Consider the following 24,752-nt stretch of genomic DNA (forward strand, 5'->3'; position numbering starts at 1 on the left):
CAACCCACGCCAGGTCCTGTCTCCTAGAGACGGGAAGGGGATTACAGCCACTTAACTGCCTGTTAACAGGCAGTTAACAGGCAATTAAGAGGATTATCCCCATTTTTCCATCAGAGGCGCGGGCTTCCCGACGTCGGGAAACCCCGCCAGTGTCACCGAGGCGAGCAGTGGGTCTGCGGGGGTCTGCAGGGTGCAAAAGTGCGCTGTGGAGGTGAGTGGTGGGTGCAAGTGTGGAGAGGTGAGTATGTGAGATGAGTGAAAAGTGATAGAAAATATTTACTTACCTTTGTTTCTTCCTGCAGGCTTCAAGAGTTGGGGATGCAGAGAGACTCGCAGCTCACCGGCAGAGATGACAGATGGCTGCTGCGTTCTCCAATGTAACAACCATCTAATTTCTGCTCACAAAAGAGGTTTGATGAGTCTTGAATACAAGGACTCATCAAACAACAGAGAATGTCAGTGTTTGGCAGCTTCACAGAGCTGTCAAACGATGACAATTCATCTGTCAAAAATTTTTGACAGATGAAACATCAAACACTGACGTTCTCTGTAATTGGTTTCCCCTTAATTGGCCTGCTAAGCCCACTGGGCGGGCCTAACAAGGTCAATCAAGGGAAAATAGCGTGAGTTGGCCACAAGGAGGCGGGACTAAAACCCGACAAGCAGCAGTCCCGCCTCCAACGCCCCCATTGACAAAATCGTCCCCTTTAAATTGTTCCCTTTCTGGGTCAGAGAGGCTGATTGGTAATGAATTAACAATTATCGGGTTATTAAAAAGGTTAAATGCTGTTAAGTTCCCGTCTTAACTTTCTGCAACAAGTTTAATGGGCAACATCCAGCAAGTTCTTGAAAATAACAGGGAGACTAAGGCCTGGATTTTAGACCGGAGATGAGGTCCGTGCCGGGAGGGGGGGCTGTTGTGAACACATAGCTTGATACTACCAACACATTTTAGAAGACAAGAACTATCCTTCTACTTATCAACACCGCATCAAGAACTAAAATGGGGAGTCACTGCATCTCAGCTACTGCTTTTCCTGTTTATCAGCACCTTCTGATCCCAATCCAATTAGCAAATCTGTAATTAATTGCATAAGTCTTCAACTTTTATATGTCCCACAAATGGAACTGGTACCTTACCAAATGATTTCTGAAAATACAAGTAAATTATATCCACTGTTGTTAATGAATTTAGTTATTTCTTCAAATAACCATTGAGGCATAACTTGCTTTTTCCAAATTCAGATGTATGTTGATTATTCCTTGTGGTAACAGTATTCTTCAGAGGAACATAGATAGCATCTCCGAAAATGCTCTTCAACTTTCTCTCTAGCCACCCTCTGCCCGCGACACCCACCCCCCTCCCAACCCACTACCTACATTAGGCTGATGAGCCTATAATTCAACTTCATTCCTCATTGCCTTTTTGAATACCAAGACAAAATTGGCTAGGTTCCAGTCCTCAGGTACAGCTACTACATTTACAGAGCCCTTAAAAGTATTAAACGGTTTCACCTCTTTCTCAATTTCTCAGGGATTCTAAGATGTCTTCTAAATGTCTTTAAATATCTTCTAATCTAGGCATTAGAAGGGGAGGAAACATATGATCTCTGCCCCCATTGTACTGAGCCAGGATTTCTTGGGGTGATACAGATGATATATTAACACTTTAATGAGGTGGAAGGAGGTTTTCCCACCCTCCTGCCTCACTTTTCTCATCAATCACCATTGAACGCCTCAGCGAAGACCCCATGAAGAAACCTGGTGCAAGGCCACACACTAGGGTCTCCTTCAGTCTGTGGGTCACAGGGGCAGCTGAAGATGGAAGAAGAGGCAAGAGCAGCAAGTTTATGAAGTTTTCCTTCCCCCACAAAAGACGATCTCCAGGCCTTAGGACTCACAGCAGCAGTCAGAAGGTCCTGACACTAGCACCCAGCAGCTGTGCTTCTGTTGACTGCCCGGCTTTGCAGTGCAAGGTTCAGCCAGGAACAGGTAAAGCACACTTTAAGTGCAATGTGCCAGTCTGATGCCCAACAGGGGCCCATAGAGGAAAATCTATCCTATTGTCTTAACAAATTAACAATACACAAAGAAGCCTCATGAAAATTGTAATCTCTGGTTTGCCGATAATATGATTGAGAGCACATATGATTCAGGCATTTAAAATGCTGAGATGGTAGTGTAGATGTGAGCTGTTTATCTTGGAATGTGAACGCAAAACTAGAGGATGTGTAAAAATTTGTAAACTTCAAAATGCCTAGAAATCAGAAAACATGCTTTTCCACAGAATGTGGACATGTGAAAGAGACTCCCAGCAAAAGCGGTAAATGTTGCATTGATGAAATCCTTCAAAAAAGAGTTGTGTAAATATCTGGTTCAGAACATAGGTTATAGTGATATAAAAACAGATAGTGACGATCAAATACTCCATACAACACAATGATGACTGAGCTGCCATGGTAGAGTGGAATACCAAGTTATGGAAGCTGATTACTCAGGGATGAATACTATAGGGTGTAGAATTGGATAAATTTTCCAGTTTCACTTGATTTCCATTTTTGGGAGAAAGTGTGCACCTTTCTCCAGGAGGTTGAATGGGCGAGGTAACGTTTGTGATACAGCAGATAGTGTATGGTATGTAGAAGGAATGGACTTTCCTGTTCCATACACTCTTATGTTCCTCACTTACATATAGATTTGCTAAGAGATGCCAGGTTATGGAACTACCATGGTCTTAGTTCTCTGCCACCCTTTCCTTATGATTGTTAATCTAATACAGAATATTGATCTCAACAAGCAGAATATATTGTAATAGTTTGATTAATATATAGTATACCAAAGATTATCAAGCGCTGTATACAATGGCCCAGGTTTTGCAGTAAAAATAACGGTAAGGCTATCAGCGCTCATCGTTATTAAAAAGTAAATTGGACAGTAACTTCCGGTGACCGCACATGCGCAGTTAAACATGGAAATCAGAAAGTTCCTGTCCGAGTCGCCCTGCTCCTCCTGGAGCTTCGCTCTGTCTCTCATCCAGAGACTTGGCATTGAAATAAATGGAACAGAGTGAAGTTGGGGTACTTACGTGATAGATACCTACTAAACATACCAGAAAAAGTTAAGACTTGTCCATTTAAATGTAAGTGGAATTTTTAATGGCATGATAAGTCTTAATTACTGCCAAACAATCGCTCTGGCATTGAAAACTTACTTTTACAAGTGTGAAGTCCAATTCCTTCAGATTTTAATTATTGTTGGAGATTTAAAAAAATTTAAAAAGGTAAATAAAAATTTTTTTTTACTTTTTCTTTCTGTCGCTTATCTCCCTCTCTTAATCCCATCTTTCTTTCCCTCTATTTCACTTTCTGTATGTGATTTGGCTTTGAATTAACTATTCTTACTTACACTTCCTGGTTCAGACTCTGCATGCCTCAGTAACTATTCTTCAGTCTGATTGGTTAAGGAGACACAACCTTGCTTGCCCTGTTCACACAGGTTCCAAACTCCCCTGTAGAGGGCGCTGTACTGTTTTGGATTTCTAATTACTGAACTTCCAGGGCAAAGTCCATAGAAAGTCTGTGGGCAATTGTAAGTGCAATGAACGGCTGGCGCCATTCGTTCGCCACTGACCGCAAAATCCGGGCCATTGAGTATAAGCTAAATAAACTCTTACCAAAGCTGGTGTCAAAATGTACAGGTTCATGTGTTGTGTCATTATCTGTAGCCATGCTACTGGAGTTGAGGCTGGGAAAAGAAGTCTTGAAACGTGAGACATTTGTAGGTGGCTCAGGAGAATAAAATGTTCCATCTGTCTTCTGAGCAAATAAGCTTGTGTCCTCCACATGTAGGAATGAGCCCACACTGCTATCATCAAAACTGGGTGATGTGCTGTGTGTAAAAGGCAGCAAACTGTCCTCCTGTATACTTTTGGTGCTCCACTGTTCTTTATTCAAATCAGTCAACTTGTCTTCATCATTTAGGCCACCAGCAGTTGAGATGTTTGTTACTACAAAAGGAGTAAGTGTCCCCCAGTCTATTTGTTCTGGCATTCCTGAACTGTTTCCAATGATGTCTGTATAAGGAGTGTCAGATACTGGTCCAGTCCCACTGGTTGAAAGTACATCATTCCTCTTTTGATCAAAAAAACTATCACCTATTACACCTGGTGAAAAACATAAAAAGAAAATGAAAGATTAGTACACCATTCTGATCTAACTCATTGAGGATAATTTTTAACTTTGCGCCTGGGCAATAACTGAGTAGAACAGATTGCCCGCCCTTTATAGAATCTGCCCGATTTTCGTTCTATTGACTTTAGTAGAACAAAAATTGTGCGGGTTCTCCAATGGGCAAGCAACCTGCTTCACCAGGTTATCGCCCAGGCGGCGAATTTGAAAATTACCCCCATTGTGTGAAATGTTGTGATATGTTTTGACACAGTAGGCTACAAATTGTTCCAGTCCTACTCAGGTCCCCTCCCTCACCTCTTTTTCCGTTACATTGATAACTCTATCGGTGCCGTTTCTCGCTCTCCTCCTGAACTAGAAATTTTCATTCACATTGCTTCCAATTTCCACCCTTCCCTCACATTCACATGGTCCATCTCCGACTCTTCCCTTCCCTTCCTCGACTTCTCAGTCGCCATCTCTGGGGATAAGCTATTGACAAACATTCACTACAAGCCCACTGACTCCCACAGGTACCTGGACTACACTTCCTCCCACCCCACTTCCTGTAAGGACTCTATTCCATTCTCCCAGTTTCTCCGTCTCTGCCGCATCTGCTCTGACGATGCCACCTTCCATACCAGTGCTTCCAACATGTCTTCCTTTTTCCTCAACCGAGGATTCCCCTCTACCATGGTTGACACGGCCCTTGATCGTGTCCGTTCTATTTCCCGCACTTCTGCTCTCACCCCTTCCCTTCCCTCCCAGAACCACGATAGGGTTCCCCTTGTCCTCACCTTTCACCCCACCAGCCTCCACATTCAATGGATCATCCTCCGCCATTTCCGCCACCTCCAGCGTGATCCCACCACCAATCTTCCCCTCACCTCCACTTTCAGCATTCTGAAGGGACCGCTCCCTCTGCGACACCCTGGTCCACTCGTCTATCACCCCCAACATCCCTTCCCCTTCCCACGGCACCTTCCCATGCAAGCGCAGGAGATACAACACCTGCCCTTTTACCTCCTCCCTTTCCACTCTCCAGGGGCCAAACACTCCTTCCAGGTGAAACAATGATTTACTTATACTTTTTGCAATTTAGTATACTGTATTCGCTGCTCACGATGCGGTCTCCTCTACATTGGGGAGACCAAACGCAGATTGAATGACCGCTTTGTGGAACAGCTCCGTTCAAGTCCGTAAGGGTGATCCCAAGCTTCCAGTCGCCTGTCACTTTAATTCCCCAATCCACTCCCACTCTGACCTCTCCATCCTCGGTCTCTTACACTGTTCCAATGAAGCTCAATGTAAGCTCGAGGAACAGCACCTCATCTTTCGATTAGGCACTTTACAGCCTTCTGGACTCAACATCGAGTTCAACGATTTCAGACCGTAACCTCGGCCCCTATTTTTTTTCCTCTCTCTCACATGGCAGCTGTTGATGATGCTGCCATTGCCATTTACACTTCATCTAGAGTCACTTTTTTATTTCTTAACTTGTTCCATTACCATTTCTTTTTGCCTTGCACAATCATCTCTTTTGTCTTTTAATCTCTCCTGCCTTCCATCCTATCACAGATCTTCCTTTTTGTTCTTTCCTCCCTTCCCCCCTTTCCCTGCCCCTACACTTGCTTAAAAACCTGTTCCATCTCCAGCTTTTTCCAGTTCTGACGAAGGGTCATCGACCTGAAACGTTAACTCTGTTTCTCTCTCTACAGATGCTGCCTGACCTGCTGAGTATTTCCAGCATTTTCTGTTTTTAATACAAATTACTCTTACTGACAAAGCAGACAAATGCTTAATGAATTTGAAGGACATGCCTTTAGAAACATAGAAACATAGAAGATAGGAGCAGGAGTAGGCCATTCGGCCCCTCGAGCCTACTCCGCCATTTAATGAGATCATGGCTGATCATCCAAATTCAGTACCCAGTCCCTGCTGTCTCCCCATATCCCTTGATCCCTTTAGCCTTAAGAAATATATCTAACTCCTTCTTGAATATACTTAATGAATTGGCCTCAACTGCCTCTTGTGGTAGAGAATTCCACAGGTTCACTACACTCTGGGTGAAGAAATTCCTCCTCATCTCTGTCCTAAATGTCTTACCCCTTATCTTTAAACTGTTACCGCCTTCAGTGTGCCAGTGCAGCCTTCGGTCGCCTGCGGAAGAGAGTGTTTGAAGACCAGGACCTCAAACCCGGCACTAAGCTCATGGTCTACAGGGCAGCAGTGATACCTGCCCTGCTGTATGCCTCAGAGACATGGACCATGTACAGCAGGCACCTCAAAGCACTGGAGAGGTACCACCAACGCTGCCTCCGCAAGTTCCTGCAAATCCATTGGCAGGATAGGCGCATCAACGTCAATGTTCTTGCTCAGGCCAACATCCCCAGCAGCGAAGCTTTGACCATGCTCAATCAGCTCCGATGGATGGGTCACATTGTCCGCATGCCCGATACGAGACTCCCAAAACAAGCGCTCTACTCGGAGCTCCGGCACGGCAAGAGAGCCCCAGGTAGGCAGAGGAAACGCTTCAAGGACACCCTCAAAGCCTCCTTGAAAAAGTGTAACATCCCCACCGACACCTGGGAATCCCTGGCCCAAGACCGCACAAAGTGGAGGAGAAGCATCCGGGAAGGCGCCGAACACCTCGAGTCTCTTCGCCGGGAGCAAGCGGAAGCCAAGCGCAGGCAGCGCACGTCAACCTAAGCACCCCACCCACCCGCCACCTCAACCACCATCTGCCCCACCTGTGACAGAGACTGTAGGTCCTGCATTGGACTCATCAGTCACCTGCAAACTCATTTTTAATGTGGAAGCAAGTCATCCTCAGTTCCGAGGGACTGCCTAAGAAGAAGAAGAAGAAACTGTGACCCCTGGTTCTGGACTCCCCCGCCATCGGGAACATCCTTCCTGCACCTAGTCTGTCTAGTCCTGTTAGAATTTTATAAGTTTCAATGAGATCCCCTCTCATTCTTCTAAACTCCAGTGAATATAAGCTTAATCGGCCCAATCTCTCCTCATACGCCATTCTTGCGCTCCCAGGTATCAGTCTGGTGAATCTTCGCTGCACTCCCTCCATGGCAAGAACATCCTTCCTCAGATAAGGCGACCAAAACTGCACACAATACTCAAGGTGTGGTCTCACCAAGGCCCTGTACAACTGCAGCAAGACATCCTTGCTCCTGTACTCGAATCCTCTCGCTATGAAGGCCAACATACCATTTGCTTTCTTAACCGGCTGCTGCACCTGCATGCTTACCTTCAGCAACTGGTGCACAAGGACACCCAGGTCTCGTTGCACTTCCCCTTCTCCCAATCTATTGCTGTTCAGATAATAATCTGCCTTCCTGTTTTTGCCACCAAAGTGGATAACCTCGCATTTATCCACATTACACTGCAGCTGCCATGCATCTGCCCAATCACCCAACCTGTCCAAATCATACTGGAGTTTCTCGGCATCCTCCGGACAGCACACACGCCCACCCAGCTTTGTGTCATCTGCAAACTTAGAGATATTACATCTAGTTCCCTCGTCTAGATCATTTATATATATTGTGAATAGCTGGGGTCCTAGCACCGATCCCTGCGGTACCCCACTAGTCACTGCCTGCCGCTCGAAAAAAGACCCATTTATTCCAACTCTTTGCTTCCTGTCTGCCAACCAGTTCTCTATCCAAGTCAGTACCTTACCCCCAATCCCATGTGCTTTAACTTTACACGCTAATCTCTTATGCGGGACCTTATCAAAAGCCTTCTGAAAGTCCAAATACACCACATCCACTGGTTCTCCCTTATCTATTCTACCAATTACATCCTCAAAATATTCCAGTAGATTAGTCAAGCATAATTTACCTTTTGTACATCCATGTTGACTTTGTCTGATCCTGCCACTGTTTTCCAAGTGCTCTGCTATTACATCTTTTATAATGGACTCTAGCATTTTCCCCACTACCGATGTCAGGCTTACCGGTGTATAATTCCCTGTTTTCTCTCTAACACCTTCATTGAATAGTGGGGTAACATTAGCTACCCTCCAATCCATGGGAACTGTTCCAGAGTCTATAGAATTTTGGAGGATGACCAGCAATGCATCTATTATTTCGAGGGCCACTTCCTTAAGTACCCTAGGATGTAGAGTATCAGGCCCTGGGGATTTATCGGCCTTCAATCCCGTCTATTTCCTCAATACCATTTCCCTACAAATACTGAATTCATTCAGTTCCTCCCTCTCATGAGACCCTATGTTCCCCAACATCTCTGGGAGGTTATTTGTGTCCTCCTTTGTGAAGACAGAACCAAAGTATGTATTTAATTGGTCTGCCATTTCTTTGTTCCCCATTATAAATTCCCCTGATTCTGACTACAAGGGACCTACGCTTGACTTCACCAATCTTTTTCACTTCACGTATCTATAGAAGCTTTTACAGTCAGTTTTTATGTTCCCTGGAAGCTTACTCTCATACTCTATTATCCCCCTCTTAATTAATCCCTTTGTCCTCCTTTGCTGAATCCTAAACTGCTCCCAATCCTCAGGTTTGCTGCTTTTCTGGCCAATTTATATGTCCTCTCCTTGGATGTTGTGCTATCCCTAAATTCCCTTGTTAGCCACGGTTGAGTCACCTTTTTTGTTTTATTTTTCTGCCAAACTGGAATGGACAAATTCTGTAGCTCATCCATGCGATCTTTAAAGGTTTGCCATTGCCTATCCACTGTCAACCCTGATGTAATAAAACACACTACGCACTTGGTTTGAGCACAAAGCAAGGCATTAATCAACTTGTTTCAGAACATGGAGGTCTAGTTGTACTTCACTAGTTCCTTGTCTTACAAAATGTCCCTGGCAAGCTGGGCCCACGCCCGAGTATTTATACTCCTTGGACGGCACCACCAGCTGGCCGTCCAGCGTTATTTCATGAGTAGTTTCTTGATGAATTATGAGATTTATAACATTCTTCCTGCCTAAATGATTCGGAAGTCCGACGACTTCCTCTTAACGGATTAGGCGGACCATGAATAGCCGCAGTCTTTTAGATTTTTGTTTATGGCTAGAAGGCACATCTCCCCGGAATGTGTCTTGGTCCCTGGGCCGCTTGATCAGTACCGGTGGATCGACAGGGCCCGTGTTGCTCTGATCGACCCAAGGGAGGCTGGGGAGATCGTGACTCCGGGTGTCGGTCCCCACAGGCGCAGAACTGGCTTCATCCTGTTGGATAGCTGGGGATTGACTGGCGTCCTGGCCTCGGGTGGCCATCCCACGGCGAGTGCTTGGCTCCCTGAGTGGATCTGGCGGGGCAGCTGGCAGATCTCTCAATGTCCCCGGTAGGGCGTCATCTTCGGGGGAGCGCAGAGTGTAGGCATCATCCCCGTGGGTCCCTCTATCGGTTGGGTCCGTGGAACCGTCCGGACAGGGAGCCAGGTCCCGGAGCGAAACGGTGGACTCCCGGCCATCAGGGTACCGCACGTACGTGTATGTGGGGTTGACATCCGTGAGTTCTACCTTGTCGATGATAGGATCGTTTTTAGATGATCGGACGAATCTTCAGAGCAGCACGGGGCCGGGAGCTGCCAACCATGATGGTAGAGACGTCCCATGGGTGGAGCGACGCTGGAAACTGAAGAATCGCTCGTGAGGTGTGACATTGGTAGACATAGAAAGGAGAGACCTGATGGAATGCAACACATCAGGGAGCATAGATTCCCACTGCTGGTCTGGTAGGTTGCGTGACCTCAGCGCAAGACGAACAGCGTTCCAAATGATAGCGTTGTATCTCTCAACCTGTCCATTACCGATGGGATGGTACGGTGTCGTTTTACTTGTGGCGATTCCCTGTTGGGAGAGATAACTTTTGAGTTCGCTTGACATGAAGGAGGGACCCCGATCAGAGTGGATGAAATTGGCCGTACCGCAAAGGGAAAAGACTTGATCAAGGCATTTGATCACTGTGGAAGTAAGCATATTGGGACAGGGGAAAGCAAAGGGAAAGCGTGAATATTCATCCACCAGAGTCAGTAAGTAGGTGTTCCGTGTTGAGGAAGGCAATGGCCCTTTAAAGTCAATGCTGAGTCACTGCATAGTGTGTATGAGCGAGCCATCCGATGGACGGAAGAATTGCGGTTTTAATTCCGCACAAATTCTATAGGAGGAGCATGTTCTTTTCACATTTTCCGTAGAAAATGGGAGATTTTTAGATCGCACAAAGTGCAACATACGGGTAACGCCAGGATGGCATAAGTCAGTATGAAGATCCGCCAGAGCCGAAGTTGGCATAGAAGAGCAGAATGCCCGCATGAGGGTATCCGGGGCCACATTCTCCTTGCTGGGTCGATAATGTGTGGTGTATCCAAAGGCGGCCAATTCCATCCTCCAGAGTTGTATTTTGTTATTCTTGATCTTAGTGCGTTTCCGGTTATCCAGCATAAAGGCCACGGAGCGCTGATCGGTTATAAGTGTGAAATGGCGACGAGCGAGAAACTGACTCCATTTACGTACAGCTTCAATGATGGCCATAGCCTCCTTCTCGACAGGAGGATAATGGAGCTCTCGACCGGTATACCCTAGAAAAGTGGCCTTTCTTACTAACAGCAGCTCTTGACTGGCATACCTTAGAAAAGTGACCTTTCTTGCTGCAATGATTGCAGGTTGCATTACGAGCAGGACAGAATTTCCTATAATGGAATGCACCTCCACAGAAGAAACACTTCCTTCCAGATTGCCAAGATGCCGCTAGGGCGGGGTCGTCATCAGTGAAGGCTTCTAGGGTAGGGTTGTCATCCGCTAAGTTAGAGTCATCTTCGGTGAGGGCTTCTACCCGAGACCTATCGAAGGAGTCATTAAAAGTGATAGCAGCAGCCCGTGCACAAGGTAAAAGATAGGTATCTGCATTCCTCTTTGCTAAGTCCAGGGAACACGCCTGGTCATAGGCAGCCTGTAACTCGAGGGTTTTATTCTCCAACAGACACTGGCATATGAAGGGAGAAGTAATTCCATTAATAAAGGAATCGCGAATTAGCTCCTTCTGGTACTGCTCAGCTGTGACAGCTTTAAGGTTACAATCCTTGCTGAGCCTGTGAAGCTTTTGAAGGAATTCATCAAGTGATTCTCTGGGTTGTTGTCGAGTTGTGGCCAATAGATGCCGAGCAAAAATTTCGTTTGGGGCCTTAACATATAGTCGCTGTAATATTAGGATAGCGGAGTCATAGTCTACACAGTCTTCGATATAGTCAAACACATGAGGAGATACATAATTGGCAAGTATTTCTAATTTATCAGGAACATTCTCACCACACACCCTGAGGAAGTTGCTGAAGGCAGTGTTTCCATACCTTAGCAGTTGTAGGTGAATTTGGGTCCAGGTCAAGACGGGCAGGTCTGAGTAGTTTGTCCATGGTGGATTGATTTCTATGCCGGAATTCGCTTCTGCAGTCTAAGTTGTAGCTGGCTGTTCCCGAAATCACTCAGAGCATGGAGTCGATATCAAGTTGATTAAATTGATGTAATAAAACTCACTACGCACTTGGTTTGAGCATAAAGCAAGGCTTTAATCAACTTGTTTCAGAACATGGAGGTCTAGTTGTACTTCACTAGTTCCTTGTCTTACAAAATGTCCCTGGCAAGCTGGGCCCACACCCGAGTATTTATACTCCTTGAACGGCGCCAACAGCTGGCCGTCCAGCGTTATTTCATGAGTAGTTTCTTGATGAATGATGAGATTTATAACAAACCCTTTAAGTAACGTTCCCCAATCCGTCCTAGCCAACTTGCGCCTCATACCATTGTAGTTTCCTTTATTTAAATTCAGGACCCTAGTCTCTGAGTCCAATACTTCACTCTCCATCTTAATGAAGCATTCTATCATATTATGATTGCTCCGCCCCAAGGGGCCTCGCACAACAAGATTGCTAATTAATCCTTTTTCATTACATAATATCCAGTCTAAGATGGCCTGCTCTCTAGTTGGTTCCTCGACATATTGGTCCAGGAAACCATCCCTTAAACACTCCAGGAATACCTCCTCCACAGTATTGTTACTAATTTGGTTAGCCCAATCTATATGTAGATTAAAGTCACCCATGATAACTGCTGTGCCCTTATTGCACGCGTCTCTAATTTCCCATTTAATGCCATCCCCAACCTCAGCATTACTGTTTGGGGTCTGTATACAACTCCCACTAATGTTTTCTGCCCCTTGGTATTTCTCAGCTTTACCCATACAGATTCCACATCATCAGAGCTAATATCGTTCCTTACTATTGTGTTAATGTCCTCTTTAACCAGCAATGCTCCCCCACCTCCTTTTCCTTTTTGCCTGTCTTTCCTGAATATTGAATACCCCTGGATGTTGAATTCCCAGCCATGTCTCCGTAATCCCAATTATATCATATCCGTTTACATCTATTTGCGCATCTAATTCATCCACCTTATTACGAATGCTCCTTGCATTAAGACACAACACTTTCAGGCTTGTTTTTTTTAACACTCTTAGACCTTTTAGAATTATTATTTACTGTGGCCATGTTTGATTTACACCCTTAATTTCTCTGACTGCCACTTTTGCTTTTCTCCTTCCTGTCTTTTGCTTCTATCCTTGCTTCCCTTTCCTCTGTCTCCCTGCACAGGTTCCCAATCCCCTGCCATTTTAATTTAAACCCTCCCCAACAGCATTAGAAAACACTCCCCCTAGGACATCGGTCCCAGTCAGTTTGTTTAGTTTGTACTGGTCCCACCTCCCCCAGAACTGGTTCCAATGTACCAGGAATTTGAAACCCACCCCCTTGCACCATTCCTCTAGCCACGTAGTCATCTGAAATATCCTATTATTTCTACTCTGACTAGCACGTGGCACTCGTAGCAATCCTGAGATTACTACCTTTGAGGTCCTATTTTTTAACTTACCTCCCAACTCCCTATATTCAGCTTTTAGGGCCTCATCCCGATTTTTACCTATATCGTTGGTACCTATATGCAACACGAGAACTGGTTGTTCACCCTCCCCCTCCAGAATGCCCTGCAGCCACTCCGAGACATCCTTGACCCTTGCACTATGGAGGCAACATACCATCCTGGAGTCTCGTTTGCTCCCGCAGAAACGCCTATCTATTCCCCTTATAATAGAATCCCCTATCACTATAGCTCTCCCGCTCTTTTTCCTCCCGTCCTGTGCAGCAGAACCACCCACGGTGCCAGGAAGTTGGTTGCTGCTGCCTTCCCCTGATAAACCTCAACAATATCCAAATTAGTATATCTGTTTGAGATGGGGATGGCCACAGGGGACCCCTGCACTACCTGCCTGCGCCTACTACTCTGCCTGGCGGTCACCCATTCCCTTCCTGCCTGTGCAGCCTTTACCTGTGGTGTGACCAACTGATTAAACATGATATCCACGATGTCCTCAGCATCACAAATGCTCCAGTATGTATCCATTCGCAGCTCCAGCGCCACAATGCGGTCTGCCAGTAGCTGCAGCTGGATACACTTCTCGCACACATGGTCGTCAGGGACACAGGAAGTGTCCCTGATTTCCCACATAGTGCAGGAGGAGCATGCCACGGGGCCGAGCTGTGCTGTGCTGTGCTGTCATGACTTACCCTTCAATTAATTTAAATTAAATTAAATTAAATCAAATCAATACCACCAATTACACTACAATTAAATGATGTACTCAAGGGCACTCCCTGATACACAACAGAGACCTTAGAAACTATAACCACAAAAATTAAGACCTTGTGGCGGTACCACTGGTTGTCCCTTACATTGAGACACATAATTCCCTTTAACTTACCTAACTGTATGTACTTAACTTACTTATGTATGTATAACTTACCTGTTGGGGCTGTTGCCCCTTTAACTTACCTGTTGGGCCGTTGCCCCTTTAAGAGGCGACCTAACGCGCTGACGTCACGCATCACGTGATGCATGCGCACTGGCCGCTGGCCCGATTCGGGCTTCCAAGTCGGCCGCCGGCATAGCCCGGCCTACCGCGACATCGGCCAGCCGACGGGAGCGACGCGATCTCCCGCTCCCGCGGCAAGCACCGGCACAGCCTAGCTTCGCGACCTCGGCCTCAACGGCCAGCCTCCGTACCGGGGAGATGCACCGAAGCAACGGCGCAGGTCACGGGACCGCCTAAGCGCACGCGAACGTGCTGACATCACGACACGGTCACGTGACGCCCAAAGCGCGGGAACACACAGCAGAGCGTGATGACGTCATCACGCTCTCCACAGGACTGCGAACTCATTCCTCGTGGAGTCCCCGCTGGGACAAGACCTATACCACGGTGCTCCTACAGTCAGCCATCTTACCTGCCATCTTACCTGATGTAATTAGTCTGTTCCTGTAAATAAACAACTTGTTAATAGTTCGTCGAAGTCAAACTCTCTTATTTAGTGGCGATCTACTTTAACCGCTACAACCTTCTATATTTTATAAACTATTAACCTTAACTGTCAAACTATAGAGTATATATAAATACTGACCTGGCCATACTCACCCAATCAGCTGCTTCCTCTTGCCCATGTCACTTGTTGAATCGTGGCGTGGCTCTGGAACGCCACTGCCGGTCTGCGAGATTGACCGGCCTTGAGAAAAAGCCCGCGAAAGTGAGTTTAAATACTCACTACTCTCCTGCTGCTCCCGACACCGGCCTCTTCCTACAGGGTGAAACGTTAGGGAAAACAAAGGCGAAGCAAGGGAGCTCCTCCTTCCACTCCTCACCTAACTCTGACTCACCCAACTCGCAGCACTCTGTTGAAACCTCACAGAGCAAGCCTTTCCCACTGTCCAGCTCATTAATGTCTGCATTCCTTGCTCCCTTCCTGCCCCCCTACCCTCACCTTAACATGACTCTTGTGCCATTATGCTTTCAGGTAATCAGCAACCAGATGACCAGCCTATACCTGAGCCCCCCAGTGAGAGTGAGGTGGGAGAAGAGGAGAAGCAAGGAAGCACCGCCTCACTGCATGTCTCACCCGCAGGCACCACCTCAGATACTGGGACTACGCGATCGTTAGAGGCAAGTTTAGTAGAGGGGTCTGCACTGGGTGATGCACCAGGGACGAGCGAGCTGCAGCAAGGTCAGGGGAAAAGGGGAACTCGGGAGCCAGCTCCCCGGAGGGCGAGTTCACGCGTGAGTTCTGCTGCAAAGGACTGAGATGAGGACCTCGATGGGGAGGCGTTCACAAGAAGGGTGATGGGCATGCACACAGAGATGATAGGTGCAATGGCAAGGATGCCCGCAAGCCTGTCAGCAATGGTGAGGAGCGTGGAGGAGTCTGCCTCCAACATTGCAGAGCTCTGCGCACACCATGGAGCCCATCCTTGGCAGTCTGCAAAGGATGGTGGACTCCCTGAGAGACCATGGAGATCCAGACCTCATGCCACGTGTCATGGGCAATGTGGAAGCATCCACTGCAGCACAGGCGGAAGCTGTGCAACGTCTTAGTGCTGTAATGCAGTCAATGGCTGGAACGCAGTCTCATGAGGCAGTCATGGACCGCCCTTCCAGAAGGCCGATTGAGTGGCTGCCTCCTCCCTCGCTCCTGTTCCTCCTCCTGTTCCTCCTCCTCCTCATCCTCTCCTCTCCCTCCTCCTCCTTCTGAGGTGGTCCCGCTATGCCTGGTGGCAATGGCTGGGCCCTCATGATGACCAAATTGTGCAGCATGCAGCAGACGATGATGAAAAGGGACACCCGCTCAGCTGAGTCCTGGAGGGCTCCTCCTGAGCGGTCAAGGCAGTGGAATTATTGCTTGAGCACCCCGATGGTCTGCTCGATGATGCTCCTGGTGGCAGCATGGCTCTCATTATATGAGTGCTGGGCAGGAGTGTTGGAGTTGCGGAGGGGAGTCACGAGCCAGGTGCAAAGCGGATAGCCAGCCGCGAGCTTGATGTGGTGGCTGGAAGAGTGCTGGCACACCAGTCTGGCGCAGGATGAAGGCATCGTGGCTGCTGCCAGGATAGTGGGCATTGACGGTGAGGATTAGCTGTCTGTGGTCGCACACCAACTGGATATTAAGTGAGTTATGGAAGACCTCAGGATTGTTATGCGATGCCTGCAAAATGACGTGGGTGTAGTCAATGGCACCCTGCACCATGGGGAAGCCCGCTATCCTGGCAAAGCCACATGCACGTTCGTCCTGCTTCTCTCTGGCGATGGGGAAGGAAATGTAGTCCCTTCTCCTACTGTAGAGAACCTTTGTGACCTCCTGGATGCAGCAATGGATGGCGAACTGCGAGATGTTAGCTATGTCACCTGCTGCAGACTGGAAGGATTCACTGGCAAAGAAATTGAGGGCGACAGTGACTTTCACTGCCACTGAGAGTGGTCCTGATCTGAGGCTTGAGGTCTGGCTGCAGGAGATGGCAGAGCTCTATGACCACCTCCTTGGTGTAGCGGAGCCTTTTAACACACTGTTCCTCAGTTAAATTTATGTAGGAGAACTGCTCCCAGAATACCCTGGGAGGACAAGGCCTCCAGTTGAGAGCCCTGTTGGCCCTCCTCCCTCTGGCCGCATTTTCCAATCTTTGACTCTGCCTCCGCTGCCTCCGACGTTGATGCTGGAGGGCGAGGTCGAGTGCCAGTTCAGCCCCCATTAATGTAACTAGGACTTTGAAATCTTAGCAGAATGAAAGTGACAAATTTTTAGCAGGCAGAACACCCCTGAAAGTAATAAACGTTTAACTCACTGAAATCGGCTGTTTCGCAATGTGAAACTGAGAAGGCAGCATTGATTAGCCAGTAAAATGAAAATGGATGTTGATCTCCTACAGTGGCCATCGAATGCATCCCGCCTCCTCTTCCTGCTGTTGTTCAGGCCAGGCGCGAAGGCAGGGGGGTGACAGCCAATTTTGCATCTGGGCCGTTAACGGGGCGTTCCAAACTCATTGAGATCACGATCTGCCAGGTGCTAAAGGCGTAGGCTCTAACTGATAGTGCCAGCACTAAATCCCGAGGGAATTTTGTGTGTGCTGTTGGATTCGCCGCGCCCCACCGCAAATCCATTAGCACCCCGTTAGCGCCCCCACTCCCAGGTGCTAATGAGAGGCGAAAACATGCCGAATTTCTCCCCCCTATGTATTTGAACTCCGATCTGTCTTGCTTTACCCATGCCCTTCAGCATCTTGCTATTAATTGCATACTCCCATTCCTGGTTTTCCCCCTTTTCCCATTTTTCCCTTTCACAATGTATTACCTCACACTTATTCACATTAAACTGCATTTTCAAAATGTCTGCCCATTCCACTAATCTATTCTATTACCTCTTCAAGTCTTCAAGTCTTTTACAGTCCTCCTCACTGTTTGCCAGACCACCTATTTTTGTGTTGACAGTAAATTTCAGGATTGTGTTCCCTAAACCCAAGTCCAAATCATCTATATATACTGAAAACAAAACTGACCCCTCAGGAACACCACTCCAACCAATCTCCAACCCATGTAACGCCCATATATCCTAACTGTTTGATTCCTGTCTGCTGTCTTTCTATCTTTGCCGTTACATTTCCTCTTATACCATAGTCCTGAATTTTGCCAACAAGCTTCTTGAGACACCTTATCAAATGACTTCTGAAAATCCATATAAACTACATGTACTGTTTTCTCTTTATCAATACAATCAGTTCTTCTTCAAAAAAAATCTCTTAAATTTATCAAACATGACTTGCCTCTAACAAAATAGTGCTTGGTAAAATAATGGGACTAAAAGACGACACGTCTCCTGGACCAGAGGGCCTGCATCCCAGGGTCTTAAAAGAAGTGGCTGCAGAGATAGTGGATGCATTGGTTGCAATATACCAAAATTCTCTGGACTCTAGAAAGGTCCCAGTGGATTGGAAAACCGCAAATGTAACATCCCTATTTAAGAAAGGAGGGAGACAGAAAGCAGGAAACTCTAGACCAGTTAGCCTAACACCTCTCATTGGGAAAATGCTAGAGTCCTTCATTAAGGAAGCACTAGCAGGGCATTTGGAAAATTATAATGCAGTCAGGCAGAGTCAGCATGGTTTTATGAAAGGGAAATCATGTTTAACAAATTTGCTGGAGTTCTTTGAGGATGTAACGAGCAGGGTGGACAAAGGTAAACCAGTAGATGTGGTGTATTTGGATTTCCAGAAGGCATTCGATAAGGTGCCACATAAAAGGTTACTGCATAAGATAAGAGCTCACGGAATTGGGGGTAATGTATTAGCATGGATAGAGAATTGGCTAACTAACAGAAAGCAGAGCGTCGGGATAAATGGATCATTTTCCAGTTGGCAAACGGTAACTAGTGGGGTGCCACAGGGATCGGTGCTGGGGCCTCAACTATTTACAATCTATATAAGGGACCAAGTGTAATGTAGCCAAGTTTGTGGATGATACAAAGATGGGTGGGAAAGCAAGTTGTGCAGAGGACTCAAAGAATCTGCAAAGAACATAAGAACATAAGAAATAGGAGCAGGAGTAGGCCAATCGGCCCCTTGAGCCTGCTCCGCCATTCAATAAGATCATGGCTGATCTGATCCTAACCGCCAATCTACTATCACAGAACCATCTCCTGAACCTAACAGAATTAGACACACGAAATAGGAGCAGGATCAGGCTACACGGCCCCTGGGCCCGCTCCGCTACCCACAGGGCCATGACCGATCCGAACCTAGACTCATGTCCAAATTCCTGCCCGCTCCCCGTAACCCTTAATTCCCTTTACTTCTAGGAAACTGTCTATTTCTGTTTTAAATTTATGTAATGATGTAGCTTCTACAGCTTTTTGGGGCAGCATATTCCATGGACCTACCACCCTCTGAGTGAAGTAGTTCCTCCTCATCTCAGTTTTGAAAGAGCAGCCCCTTATTCTAAGACTATGCCCCCTAGTTCTAGTTTCACCCATCATCGGGAACATCTTCCCCGCATCCACCCGATCCAAACCCTTCACAATCTTATATGCTTCAATAAGATCGCCTCTCATTCTTCTGAACTCCAATGAGTAGAGTCCCAATCTACTCAACCTCTCCTCATATGTCCATCCCCTCATCCCCGGGATTAACCGAGTGAACCTTCTTTGTACTGGCTCGAGAGCAAGTATGTCTTTTCTTAAGTATGGACACCAAAACTGTATGCAGTATTCCAGGTGCGGTCTCACCAATACCTTGTACAACTGAAGCAATACCTCCCTATTTTTATATTCTATCCCCCTAGCAATGAAAGCCAACATTCCATTGGCCTTCTTAATCACTTGCTGCACCTGCATACTAACCTTTTGAGTTTCGTGCACCAGGACCCCCAGATCCCTTTGTACTTCAATACTTTCCAGTTTCTTGCCATTAAGATAATAACTTGCTCTACGATTTTTCCTGCCAAAGTGCATAACCTCACACTTTCCAGTATTGTATTCCATCTGCCAAATCTCTGCCCACTTACTTAGCCTGTCTATGTCCCCTTGAAGGTTTTTTATGTCCTCCTCACTCACTACTTTCCCTCCCATCTTAGTATCATCTGCAAACTTTGATATGTTACACTCGGTCCCCTCCTCCAAATCGTTAATATAGATTGTAAAGAGTTGGGGACCCAGCACTGACCCCTGTGGAACACCACTAGTTACTGATTGCCAGTCTGAGAATGAACCATTTATCCCAACTCTCTGCCTTCTGTTAGATAGCCAATCCTCTATCCATGCCAGAATATTACCCCCAATCCCGTGATTTTTTATCTTAAGCAATAATCTTTTGTGTGGCACCTTGTCAAATGCCTTTTGGAAGTCTAAATACACTACGTCCACTGGTTCCCCTTTATCCACCCTATATGTTACTTCCTCAAAGAACTCCAGCAAATTTGTCAAACATGACTTCCCCTTCATAAAACCATGCTGAATTTGTCCTATTAAATTATGATTATCCAAATGTCCTGTTACTGTCTCCTTAATAATGGACTCCAAAATTTTACCTACCACAGATGTTAGGCTAACCGGTCTATAGTTTCCAGCCTTCTGTCTACTGCCCTTTTTAAATAAGGCTGTTACATTAGCAGTTTTCCAGTCTGCCGGGACCTTTGCTGAGTCCAGGGAGTTTGGGAAAATTATTACTAATACACCCACAATCCCTACCGCCACTTCCCTCAAGACCCTAGGATGTAAGCCATCAGGTCCAGGTGATTTATCCGCCTTGAGTCCCATTATTTTACCGAGTACCACTTCCTTAGTGATTTTGATCGTGTTTAGCTCCTCCCCCCCATAGCCCCCTGTTTGTCCAGTGTTGGGATATTCTTAGTGTCCTCTACTGTAAAGACTGATACAAAATATTCATTCAGTGTTTTTGCCATCTCCATATTTCCCACCATTAATTTCCCAGTCTCACCCTCTAAGGGACCAACATTTACTTTAGCCACCCTTTTTCTTTTTATATAACTATAAAAGCTCTTACTATCTGTTTTTATATTTTTTGCTAATTTACTTTCATAATCTATCTTCCCTTTCTTAATCAATCTTTTTGTTATTTTTTGCTGTCTTTTAAAGTTTTCCCAATCCTCTATCATCCCACTAGATTTGGCTACCTTATATGCCCTTGTTTTTTGTTGAATACTATCCTTAATTTCTTTACTTAGCCACGGTTGGCTGTCTTTTCTTTTACACCCTTTTCTTCTCAGTGGAATATATATTTTTTGGAAGTTGTAAAATAACTCCTTAAATGTACACCACTGATCATGTATCGTCTTACCATTTAATCTATTTTCCCAATCCACGCTACTCAATTCCGCTCTCATACCTTCATAGTCTCCTTTATTCAAGCTTAGCACGCTTGTTTGAGATCCAACCTTCTCACCCTCTAATTGAATATGGAATTCAACCATGTTATGGTCACTCATTCCAAGGGGATCCTTTGCTAGGACATTTTTAATTAATCCTGTCTCGTTACACAGGACTAGATCTAAGGTTGCTTGCCCCCTGGTCTGTTCAGTTACATACTGCTCAAGAAACCCATCCCTAATACACTCAATGAACTCATCCTCAAGGCAGCCCTGCCCAATTTGATTTGTCCAATTAATGATAGTTAAAATCCCCCATAATTATAGATGTTCCCTTATTACAAGCCTGAACTATTTCCTGATTGATACTCCGTCCAACAGAGTTGCAACTGTTTGGAGGCCTATAGACTACGCCCACTAGTGTTTTTTTCCCCTTATTATTCCTTATCTCCACCCAAACTGTTTCATTATCCTGATCTTTTGACCCAATATCATTTCTCTGTATTACAGTGATTCCTTCCTTTATTAACATAGCCACCCCACCTCCCCTTCCTTCCTGCCTGTCCTTCCTGATCGTTAAATAACCTGGTATGTTTAATTCCCAGGCATTGTCACCCTGCAGCCATGTTTCTGTAATGGCCACAAGATCATACCCATATGTAGTTATTTGTGCCATTAACTCGTCTATTTTGTTACGAATGCTACGTGCATTCAGATAGAAAACTTTCAAAGATGTTTTGTGACACTTAGTTCCTGCTTTTGCCCTTTTTATTACTTTACCTTTTACTCCATACCTTCTGCCCCTTCCTGACATGCTCTGGTTTTTAATTTCCCCACTGCTACCTAAGTCTATGACCTTCTCTGTTGTCATTTTTATTATTTGCTCTCTAGGAACCTCCCCCCCACTAGTTAGTTTAAAGCCCTCTCTACAGCCCTAGTTATATGATCCGCCAGGACTCTAGTCCCAGCACTGGCCAAGTGAAGCCCGTCCCAACGGAACAGCTCCCTCCTGCCCCAGTACTGGTGCCAGTGTCCCAGGAAGCAAAACCCATTTCTCCCGCACCAGTCTTTGAGCCACGCATTTAACTCTCTAATTTTATTTGCCCTAGCCAAATTCGCTCATGGCTCAGGTAATAATCCAGAGATTATTACCCTTGAGGTTCTGTTTTTTAATTTGACCCCTAGCTGCTCATACTCCTTTAACAGAACCGGCTTCCTAGTCCTATCTACGTCGTTTGTACCAACATGGACCACGACAACTGGATCCACCCCCTCCCACTGCAAGTTTCTTTCCAGCCCAGAGGATATAGACAGGCTAAGTGAGTGGGCAAACATTTGGCAGATGGAGTACAATGTGGGAAAGTGCGAGGTTATACACTTTGGCAGGAAAAATAAAAAAGCAAATTATTATTTAAATGGAGAGAGATTACAAAATGCTCCAGTTCAGAGGGACCTGGGGGTCCTTGTGCATGAAACACAAAAAGTTAGCATGCAGGTACAGCAAGTAATCAAAAAGGCAAATGGAATGTTGGCCTTTATTTCAAGGGGGTTGGAATATAAAAGCAGGGAAGTCCTGCTACAACTGTACAGGGTATTGGTGAGACCACACCTTGAGTACTGCGTACAGTTTTGGTCTCCTTATTTAAGGAAGGATATACTTGCATTGGAGGTAGTTCAGAGATGATTCACTAGGTTAATTCCAAAGATGAGGGGGTTGACTTATGAGGAAGGGTTGAGCAGGCTGGGCCTATACTCATTGAAATTTAGAAGAATGAGAGGTGATCTTATTGAAACATATAAGATACTGAGGGGGCTCAACAAGGTAGATGCAGAGAAGATGTTTCCCCTCGTGGAGAAATCTAGAACTCGGGGGCACAGTTTTAGAATAAAGCGTCGCCCTTTTAGAACTGAGATGAGGAGGAATTTCTTCTCTCAGAGGGTCGTAAATTTGTGGAATTCTCTGCCCCAGAGAGCTGTGGAGGCTGGGTCATTAAATACATGCAAGGTGGAGATAGACAGATTTTTGCAAGATAAGGGAGTGAAGGGTTATGGAGAGCGTGCAGGGAAGTGGCTTTGAGCCCAAGATCAGCCATGATCTTATTGAATGGCGGAGCAGGCTCCAGGGGCCAGGTGGCCTAATCCTGCTCCTATTTCTTATGTTCTTATATAATTCAGTTATTTGGCCCACTTAATTTCCCAGAACAAAATCAAGCAATACTTCTTTCCTGAAAATAGATTATCTAGACATTATCACATTGCTGTTTGTGGAACCTTGCTGTGCGCAAATTGACTGCTGCGTTTCCTACACTACAACAGTGACTACACTTCAAAAGTACTTAATTGGCTGTAAAGCGCTTTGTGATGTCCAGAGGTCGTGAAAGATGCTATATAAATGTAAGTCTTTCTTTCTTCTTTCTTGTTGGACTAGAAACATACTGATCTGGGAAGAGATCCTGGATGCATTCTAAAAAGTGTTTTCTTCTATTTTATTCCATTTTAAGTTTTCATTTAATGAAAACACAGAGCTAAAATGATATAGTTGGAAACCATTCAGTGTTAATAAAACAAGTGCTTTCACTCCAAAATTATTCCATGAGATACTAGCATAAGTGTTTAATGTGTTGGTCTGAGATTCCTCCCTCCTTTAGCAGAGGTATTAAGCTGCTTACAATAAATGAGCTAACTTCAGGGCCCTATGAATACTGTCAGACAACTTGGTCAGCCGAGAAATACAAAATCAACTAATTGTGCTGCAGGATTTTCTGCAGGCCACACACAGTAAACAGCAAAGGTTCTTTGTGATAGTGCCTGTTTAGTTCAAAACTAGGTGGTCTGCACTGGATTGCTCACACAATTAAAAGAATAGTGTCTCTGGGTTCTGTCTCTTCTCATGGACTTCATAATTATTTGTTTGTCTTTATTTGTCTTCCACTCTAATTTCTCGTTCCATCTGTTTGCATGCTGTTCATACACTTTCTCTTGATATCATCATTGCTATCTTTGTATCTCTTTCTCTGTGTATCCTCCGTCTGACTCCTCTGTCTTTTGTATTTCTCTCATTCTCCAAGTATGCTGCTCACATATTTTCTCGCCCTTTCTTCCGATGTTACTACTATCACAGTATTCCCTTTCTGGGGATGGGATTGGAAGCATCGACACCACTATCACAGAGTTGAATTTTGCCTCAATTTCCAACAGTTATTATTTAATAATAAAGAGATGCAGCTAAGGAAAGCCTTAATTAGAACTCGAGGAACAGCACCTCATCTTCCGATTAGGCAGTCTGCAGCCTTCCGGTCTCAATATCGAGTTCAACAATTTCAGATCATAACCTCGGCCCCCATTTCATTTTCACTTATATTTTTCCACTCCTTTCCTTTCCCCCCCCCCTTTCCTTTTGTTTCTCTCTCACACCTGGCAGCTATCTTTTGCCCTGCCAGTACACTTTACACCTAATCACAGCCTATTACCATCTCGTCTAGCTTCTAATCTCTTTTACTTCTTTTGGTTCTTTTATTCTTTTGTCCGATCGCAGCCCTGCCTTCGATCTAGTTCCTTTTCTCTCCAGTTTTGAAGAAGGGTCAAACCCGAAACGTCAACTCAAATTTCTCTCCACGGATGTTGCCTGACTTGCTGAGTTTTTCCAGCATTTTCTGTTGTTATTTCGGATTTCCAACATCTGCAGTATTTTGCTATCGTAGGTAATGTTTATGTCTGACGCAAAATGTTATAATGAGCTTTTACACCTTATGATCTTCACAAGTTTACAGCAAACAATTACAAATTGACTCAACATGTACCTGTGAATTAAAAAAAGGGACTTAATTATAATCATCATTACATCTCCCAATGATAGAATACCAATTCCATT

At 45.6% G+C, this 24,752-nt stretch overlaps 1 protein-coding gene across 3 annotated transcripts in view; it reads right to left on the bottom strand.

Annotated features, from left to right (window-relative positions):
- Nucleotides 1–24,752, bottom strand: part of corin (corin, serine peptidase) — a 302,839-nt gene that overhangs the window by 248,694 nt on the left and 29,393 nt on the right. For all 3 annotated transcript variants that reach the window (XM_085969754.1, XM_085969736.1, XM_085969744.1), the window contains exon 3: nucleotides 3,674–4,162. In XM_085969754.1, the coding sequence (XP_085825880.1) occupies nucleotides 3,674–4,162 (489 nt within the window). The remainder of the gene's footprint in view (nucleotides 1–3,673; nucleotides 4,163–24,752) is intronic.

This window comes from Somniosus microcephalus, chromosome 2 (genome assembly GCF_052327205.1).
Source record: "Somniosus microcephalus isolate GS21.2 chromosome 2, FLI_Smic_1.0, whole genome shotgun sequence".
In the NCBI taxonomy this organism is placed as follows: domain Eukaryota; kingdom Metazoa; phylum Chordata; class Chondrichthyes; order Squaliformes; family Somniosidae; genus Somniosus; species Somniosus microcephalus.